This window comes from Sesamum indicum, linkage group LG5 (genome assembly GCF_000512975.1).
Source record: "Sesamum indicum cultivar Zhongzhi No. 13 linkage group LG5, S_indicum_v1.0, whole genome shotgun sequence".
NCBI lineage: Eukaryota > Viridiplantae > Streptophyta > Magnoliopsida > Lamiales > Pedaliaceae > Sesamum > Sesamum indicum.
In genome coordinates this window covers 15,743,093-15,752,465 of record NC_026149.1, presented here as the reverse complement: position 1 = coordinate 15,752,465, position 9,373 = coordinate 15,743,093, and the positions used below count along the sequence as shown (strand labels likewise).

At 37.0% G+C, this 9,373-nt stretch overlaps 1 protein-coding gene across 1 annotated transcript; it reads right to left on the bottom strand.

Moving 5' to 3' along the window:
* Window positions 3,233-3,913, bottom strand: LOC105162785. Its single transcript, XM_011080906.1, has one exon. It carries the CDS (start codon window positions 3,911-3,913, stop codon window positions 3,233-3,235), a length of 681 nt encoding a protein of 226 aa, XP_011079208.1.

Here is a 9,373-nt window from a genome sequence, read left to right as displayed (position 1 = left end):
TATGATTTTCTATTCCTTTTACATCATAGGAGTGCTGAAGATATCCAAAGAAGCCTCACGTTATGGTTGAAGAGTGAAAGAATGTCAAATGTATGACCCTCAATTCTACATGATATTCTAGATTCTAGATTGATGTATGTTGGTAAAAAATATTAACCTCCAATGGTAAAAAAATAATTTTATATATATGAGACACATGTTAAACAAATACAACCCACCACACATATAACTTTCAACACTACTATAAATACCAAAAGTATTATTTTTCTAATCCAACCACTATTCATTCATAGTGAGCACTTTCTTACTAAAAATCCTCCTTCAAAAATCATATTTTCACCTGACGCACGATTGTGTCATAGGTAAAATTTTCAATTTTATCCTTTCATAAAAATCTCAACCACATCATAGGGCATAGACATGTATCACTTGCTAGAATATTTCGTATTTGAGCACTCGACTAATGGATCATCAACTGTGATACCAATATGCTAGAATCTGATTCTATACATAAATTATGTATACTGATGATCGGCTGAAGATGAAAAATTCAAGCCTCTCTCTTTAATTGAACTTTGTACATTTAAAATTTGTCATTTTTAATAGGGTTAAGTATATTTTTCACCCAAAACTATGTTTTTTATCGTATTTGCACCCCCAAAGTATGAAGGTAATAGAAACACCCTAACAAAATAGTTTAGTATTGATAGGACAAAAATTCCCTTCTCATATACCCCTATACTTTTTATTTTACTCTTTAAAATATGTTTTACTAAAAAATCTGCACTAAAACTATTTATCGTAATTTAAAATTTTACTCAAATTTTGTTTTAAAATAATATTAAAATTTATAAACTATTCTAAAATTATGTAATACAAAAAAATATTTATAAGCTAAATATATGCAAATATATTTTACAAAATAAATAATTTATGTTAATTGTATATATATGTATATATGTTCGATGTAATATTTTAAAATTATATTGATAATTTATTCATAAAAAAAGTTTAATATATATAGCAACACAAGCAAAAATTATGTAAAAAAATATAAGAGTTTATACGGATTCCACATTTTATAATAAAAAATATAAATTTTGTGTATTGCTTATAAATTTTTTATAATAATTCAAATTATATTTAGGAGAACCATTGTAATAAATATATTTTAGGGGTAAAAATAATAAGGTCATTATCGTCGTAGACAAATTGATCCATATTATGAGGGGATATTTTGTTACATTTTACAATTTAGGAGTTTTAATACACTTTATGCATAGTTTAGGGGTGAAAAGTGTATTTAACCCTTCTTAATAAGATTGTTTGTGTTAGCATTTAAACTTTATCATTTTTGAACAATTTGATTTCTTTAGTGTAGTCTTGACAATAAATTGACCGAAAGGGAACTCCATTAACACAATACACTTTGCTACGTAGGAAGCATTTCCCGAACCCAGTAGGCGCCTCTTACAGAGGTACCATCTATACTTTTGCTAATGATGTGGTCGAAGTTTTTTTTTTAAAGGATTAAATTGAGATTTTCCCGCGACGGAATTGCACATCTGGTCAAATGCAATTGCCGCAAAATGTGCAATTTTCAAGAGTGGGATGTCTTGTCAATGAATAGTAACTTAGATGAAAAAATTAGTATTTTGGTATTTATAGGGGTGTTGGAAATTATATGGTGTGGTGAGGTATATATGTTTAAGGTGTGCTCATACATGTTAAATTACTCTTTACCCTCACAAGTTAATATTTTTTACTAATATACATCATATAGCCCCCCACTCTCGGATGAAATATGTACACCCGGTGTAATATTTCGTCCGAAAGTAAACACTTTTCGGAATTGAGTTAACACATGGGAGTGGATGGTTGGGCAGTCGTTTCTTATTTTTCAATTCACTAGGGGTGTGCGAATTCTTGGCCAACAGTGTCTGGTGCCCGGCTCGAGCTGCGGATTCACTAAGTGGTGCACCCCAAGCCCAGCTCGAGCTGGCGCACCTCAGCCGGGGGGTGGGGTGCGTAGCCACCAGCCGGGGTGCGTGTTCACTCGCGCCCGCGTCCAGCTCGAGGCATTTGCCTCAAGCTGGGGCTGGCGCGGGCGCGCGCACGGCTGAGGCGGCGGGATGCACCACCTGGTGCACCCGAGCCCAGCTCGTGCCTCAAGCTGGTGCACCAGCTGGGATGCGGCGCACCAGGTGATGTAGCTCGAGCCCTCCTCAAGCTTGGCTTGAGTTTTCAAGTGTTGAGAGGAGGTGCTTATTTTTGCGTCCCCTGGGTTTCGAACCCAGGTCAAAAGTGCGGAAAGTGAAAACTCCAACGACTACACCATCAAATATTTCTTGATAATGCTTGTTCCCATTCTCTATTAGTAGGAGTTATTCAGAGTTTATTCATCTCTTCCGCTAAATTTTTTCATTTGTCTTGAGGATTTCGACGTCATCTCCAAGAGAGACTCCTGTAAATAATTCTTACATGCGGTGATAGAGCCCTCCAAGACTTTGGAGAAGATGAAGCAATGCAAATTTTTTTCAAGGACGTAGCCTCTTGAGGTGATTTTTTCACCATCCATTAAGTTGAAAATTTTGGTAGGCAACTCGATAGTCCTCCACTTTCATAGATGTAGTCACTACACTCACTAAGTTGTTGTTTTGTTCTTTTATGATTTGCATTCATCAGATGTTGCCTCAAGGGATGTTTTTGCTCATGTCCCGGAGTTAGATTTTTACCAACTTCGGAAGGGGGGGGCAAAATTTTCCGAGTTCAACATTTTTATGCCGAGGCATTGCCTCAAGAATTTGATAAGGGGATGTTGCCTCAAAGGATACTTAATGTCCCGGAGTCGGTCTTTTATCAACTTCAAAGGGATGTAAAGTTTTCGGGGCGACATTATCGACCAGGATCTCAATGAAAGTTCCATTTAGGGGGTCCCGGGACAATGGTGACTTTTGTCTATATGACAATGATGATTTTGCCTCAAGGGTCCTCGTGAAACTTCAAGGATCTCTACGTCTATATTCGTCTCGTTTGTTGGGACTACAACAAAAAAAACTAACTCCATTACTTAAAATTCGAAGTACAATATTTTTGGAGAAATCAAAAGAGGAGAAAGATATGTTGAGCTACTACTCGAGTTTTCTCCTATTACAAGTGAATAGCCAAAAAATGATTTTTCCGCTACATGAACTCTGAGTTACTCCTTCGTGGCTTGTTGATCTTTTTTAGGTCACGGGATAACTCCTGCGGTGGGATAGTTATCATCATGAGGAGTTGGCACATTCGGCCCACGGTCAAACTGGCGTCCTTGTAGATAATGGTTGACATATTCCTTTAAGTGTCCCCGCTGGATCAATTTTTCTATCTCATTCTTCAGGTGATGGCATTCCTCCGTCGTGTGTCCCCTCTCCTGGTGAAAATGGCAATACTTATCGGAATTGACTCTCTTGGGGTTATCTTTCATCTTTGTCGGCCATTGACTGATTAGCTCTTGCTGTTCCGCCACTATCAATATCTCCCTCCTAGGAGCGTTCAAGGGGGTGTAGTGAGCAAACCCCGCCGGAGGTACGTGCTTGCGTTCCTCTTTCTTTTTCGGCTCCTTTTCCTCTTCCCGACCTTTCCTTTTGCCGCTAAAGGAAGGATCTAAAGTATTAGACTCCTCAATCCGAATGTATTTCAGGGACCGCACGAGCAAATCTTCCATAGTGCTAGGGGGCTTGCCGGCTATGGACTCCTTGAATCTTCCCGGTAGTAGGTTCTGTTGGATGATACTAGCCAACAACTCATGATTAACATGGAGAACTTCGTGCACTGCGTCCACGAATCTGTGGATGTAGTCTCTCAAAGTTTCACCCTCCCTTTGGCGAATGGTGAATAGAGATGCGGCAGTTTTCGGAACTTTTTTGTTCATAGAGAAGTGGTGCAAGAAGCGTTGAACCAATTGCTCAAGGCTAGAAATAGTTCCAGCGGGCAGTTGGTTGAACCAGGCTAATGCGCGTTTTGACAGCGTAGTGCGGAAGATCTTGCAGTAAGCGGCGTCACTTAAATCGTACCAATCAATCTTGGCGTAAAATTTGTGTAAGTGTTTTTGTGGGTCTCCCCTTCCATCATACTCCGACAGATTCGACACCTTGAGATGAGCTGGGAGCGCCTCTGCCCGAATGTTGGAGGCAAATGGGATCCGTCTTGGAGGTGCCACACCCAACGGCAAGTGGGAATCCTCGGCTCCCCAAGTTGGTGGGGGGGGGGGGCGAGAGATTCTTAATTATGGAGATTCTGATCTTGAGTTTGTGCAACTTTGGGTCTGGAAATCCGGCTGTTTACTTCCTCTCGCCTCTGCTCCTCCTCCTCGGGAGCCGAGGATAGTTCTCGACTTCTGCAAGGGGAAGGAGGGGGGGGTTCACTGGTTGTTGCGCCACAAATTAGGCCACGGCTTGAGCCGCAGCTCGTGTAGATGCGTCTCGAATCAAGGCTAGTAAGGCCTCCTGTGTCAGCTGAATCATCGGTTCTTGGGGTGGAGCATCCGGGGGGAGTACTCCTGTTGGGGGCACGGCCGGAGATTTTTGATGTGATGAGGGGAGTCCCCCATTGAGGGGTGTCTGCTGGTGCGTTAGGGGGGTTATCTCCTGAGGAACTGACTGTTTGCCAGGGGGGTTCTGTTCTATTCCATTTGCTTGGGCTTCTGGGATTGCGTCTAGATCGTGTACGTCACGGGCTCGGGACCTGGTCTGCATGCTCAACGTTGAGGTAAATTTTTTTCCCACAGACGGCGCCAATGATATAGTCGAGGTTTTTTTTCTAAAGGATTAAATCGGGATTTTACCGCAACGGAATTGCACACCCGGTCAAATGCAATTGCCGCAAAATGTGTAATTTTCAAGAGTGGGATGTCTTGTCAATGAATAGTAACTTAGATTAAAAAATTAGTATTTTAGTATTTATAGGGGTGTTGGAAATTATATGGTGTGGTGAGGTATATATGTTTAAGGTGTACCCATAAATGTTAAATTACTCTTTTACCCTCACAAGTTAATATTTTTTACTAATATACATCAGCTAATTTAGGTCAGATGTTGGTATTTTGTGCTCATCCCATATGCAACTAATTGGCACCAATAGCAGCCCCTTTACTTCTTTTATTGTTCAAATTTTAATTATTTTTCTCTAATTAATTTCTTTCCTTAATTTTCTGAAAATGTTTGTCCATGAGCTGATCCAATCTTGAAAATGTTGTTGTTTCTTAGAACAGTTAGTTAATGAAGTGAAGAGTGGGGTGGTTCAACTCAGATTAGTGTGTACATTGTTGTGTTCTTGGTTTTAGAGGCATCGACCAGATTGAAGGATCGTGTAGTATGACCCGAAAATATGTTGGCGGAAGTGATAAAATAAAATGTGCAATAACAAAAACAATCGTAAGAATTAAACTAATCTAAAGGGTGTACCCTTGGAGTTCTCGGATATTCAATGTACTAAAATAAAAATAGACATGGGGCTAATGTATAAAGTATGAAATCGGAAATACAAGAGTAAAAACGATACCTTTCATTTTTCACGTTCGCTTGAAATATCCTTCACTTGAGGCTTCAACATAGTAGCCATCTAATTCGTCCACACCAGGAGTCGGGATCTCTACATTCTCTTTGCTAGAAGAGAAGGAGAGAAAAAATTGCACCTTGTGCAAGAAAGAGAGGGGGCGGCCGATTGCTAGAGGAAGAGGACGGGGAATTTTTTTATTGTGTAATTGTGATTATAATTATTTCTCAAATAATTCTATTACATATATATAACCTTGTTTGATACTTAAGAATATTTGTAAATGCAATTTTATTATCTACAAAGTATATTTCTCTTTATTCAAAATAAAGAGTTCCCCAAAATGGTTAGAATTGCACGTTCCAAAAAATACCATTTATTAGCCATTTATTTCCTTCCATAAATTTTTTCATGGGCTCAAAATAATGGGCTTGGTTGATTTTTATGCTTAAGAAAATGCAAACTCAATGAATTTTTATTTAAATCTAATTTAATAAAAAAATAATTTTATGGAGCACAATTTGTATTTAATCTAATAAAATACATAAGACCAAATTATCCTTATTACTTCATAAGATATAAGGACAAGCCCAATATAAATTAATCTTATTAATTTATTCTTGTGCCTTTTTTCATCCAGTGGATCTCTCTTTGTAAGTAATCCAATTACTTGTGGAATTAATTCCATATTAATTCTTTGTTCCTTTTCGGTGATTTGTGTGTGACTATTTAGGTTCAGCTTTCAGCTAGTCTTGGGCTAATGTCTAACACTATTATTAATTAAATCTAATTTAATTAATAATTCTTGATTAAAGTTTAATCAAGAAAGCCCATTACTATGGGTGGTCGTCTAGCAACCGTCCATGGCACTAGAGACTCGGTGAATTCTCGTATGAACATTTAGGCTCTCGTGTTTATACGGGTACGATCCTTCTATCTACTATCTCCCAGCCTTAGTCTAGGGCATGGAATTAGGTGTCTGTTCTCATCCTGGACTAAGCGTCTATGTTTAATACTTGATACCGCATTACGCCAAGTTTCTCGATATAGGAACCTCCTTTTCCTATTCGATCAACGATTGTGGCCACAGTTTATGGAGTGTTAACACATCTCTGAGTTAATAGGAAATACCTCTGTCATATACAGATAGGGGACATATCCTCCTCTTGGAACTCACAGTCCTTCCTACATACTCCGACTGTACTAGACAAGGCTTATGATGATCATGTCTGTGATACAATCACCTCTCGCACAGATCCAAGATACAGTTATCATATGCACATGACTGTCGTGATTCTTTAAGTTTGAGGACTACTCCCGTACTACCAAAGCCAAGGACTCAAATCATACCGACCAAGCCTCTAAGGCTTCTACATGACGATCCCCGCGAGTCAACTCAGTCAGTTTACCAACTTATCAACTAAACTACTGAAATTGCATAGACGTCCAACGTCTGTCGCTGATAAAACGCGACACTCATCTAATGAATACAATACACAATGCAAATCTCAGTAGAACTCTCGATGCTTAGTTTCGAGGTCTTCGACTTGGAACATTTCAAACCAACCCTTAAAAGTTGGTTTTATAGAAACCATCTAATGTACAACCTAACTACATGGGTTAGTGGTCTGTTGACATCTTGTTGTGACGTCAAAGTAGTATTTAATGTAATTCGATAAGCACAACAGATACATGTATCAAAGATGAATACTTACTATATTCATCAAGACAATATCGCCTAAATAAAAATTATTTGAATGATTTTCAAAATCGTCAATCTAATTGACACCTATTACATGTAATAGAGATGAGGTGAGTTGTAGTGGAGTGTGAAAGATGAGACTCTAATATTTTATGCAGATTGCTTTTGTCGGAATTATTGGTTTTGGGCAGTATTTTGTGAGTGTTTTTAATTATTTTACAAGCATTATTCAACTCTCTCTTATTCACACAATTCCCTGATAATGGCGTCAAAAATTTGATTGCTAAAATATATGCAAGTTACTAGCAAATGCACTAATTATCGAGTTGTATAATAAACTTCATTCTTACGAGAATTTAAATGAAATAATTACCAAAATTACAACTAATCTATGCTTATCTCAACGATCGTAAAACAGGTTATAGACTACTACTACCACTACTAAAAATAATTATTAACAAAAATAAGCTAAATGAACGTGTTGGAGAAATTAAGGAGTAAGAAAGATGTTAAGGCTATTGGTCCACTTAATTGATCTAATGAATGCAGGATTAACAAATTAGTCTAGCAGATAATATTTTCATACACAAAGATTTTTCTCAAGTTAATTCAATATACTCTCTCAAGCTATATCAAACCTATTATTATCAAAGAAATAGTGGATTTCTCCAATCTAAAACTCGTGACAATAATGCATTAAGATCTATAAAAAATTTGTATAACCAGATGAATCACGTCTCTGTATGTCTACATATCGTTCTATTCACACAATGTATTACCTATGTCAAATTTTCTTTCAGTGCATCAACATAATTAATTAAATTTTAAAAGTTGATCAGACTCTCAAATTATAAAAACAAGCACAATAACACATGGATATACAAAAACAAAGCTGAAGATAAATTTGATAAAATATTTAAAACATTGTCACAGTTAGGTTCCTAAAAGCCCTAGCAAAAATAAAATTAGTTCGACCTAACTAGATGAATACAAAAGGAAAGAATATTGAAAAACTCATGGAGTTGAAGGTCGGGCGTGAACGGTCTGTCATTCTGGCGCCAGATCAACTTCTCCACTTATTTTCTCGTCTTCTTCTCCGAGTGCAGTGATTTTCAACCTTTTGTCTCCAGCCAAAAGAACCTCATCAGCCTTCTTCTCTTCCTCCTATTTATATCAATTCCCCAAATGTGGTAAGAGAAGAAGAGATTCCTATGTTTAATCTAACTTTGCCTCTTTCATTTCTAATTCTAATCCTACCAAACTTCTCAACATAATTACAAGGTAATAAACTACTCCATATAATATTTTTACTCAACAATTATGTTGGCGATTCTTCATTTCCGCCTAGCGCATGTCTAATAACCCGTGGATCATGGGTTATTCTTGATTCGATCCTCTATTGGATTTCTGATATCCCGTGGCTCACGGGTTAAACTGACTTCGATCTTCTGTCTGCTAAATATCTGATAATTTGTGGATTACAGGTTATTATTGATACGCTTTTTGCTATATTTTGGGCTTTTCTAGTACTTGAAATCTTTTCTTGCAACTTGCTCTTTCTTTCACGAAAGCACCTAAAATATCATAAATAAATCCAAAAGTAAACATCATATTTAAAAAAATATGGGAATATCAACAACAGAAATGTATTATATCATTCCACTTATCAGGCACAATATTTGAATGGTTTTTGATTATTTTATAAGCATTATTCAACTCTCTTGTATTCAGACAATTTGACGTAATTAAAATATTAAACACATTCTAACAACAAACGAAAAGGCAGTTAGTTGGCTCCAAGAGTTTTATTTGCATTATTTTCTGCCTGATGCTTTTTCACATTATATTTGCATTATTTTCTACCAGTAAAATGCCATGAAATTGTTACCCAGCACAACTGATCGGCACCTAAATTCATAGCTGACAACATCTCTCCACTTTCTTATTGTTATAATCTTTATTTCTAATTTGATTTCTTTCTTCAATCTTCTTATTTTCTACTTTCAGTTTTAAAGATGCAAGCTTCATCCTTTCAAATTAGATTGAAAGGAAAGAGAAGTGGTTAAACATTTTCTTCACCAGGAAATTTAGTAATGTCCTGCTATCTTGTTCTTGAGTCTGAAAATGTCCTGCTGA

Bases quoted from the DNA above. Each gene is read 5' to 3' on its own strand.
- LOC105162785 (XM_011080906.1), bottom strand. From the start codon at position 3,913: ATGAACAAAAAAGTTCCGAAAACTGCCGCATCTCTATTCACCATTCGC.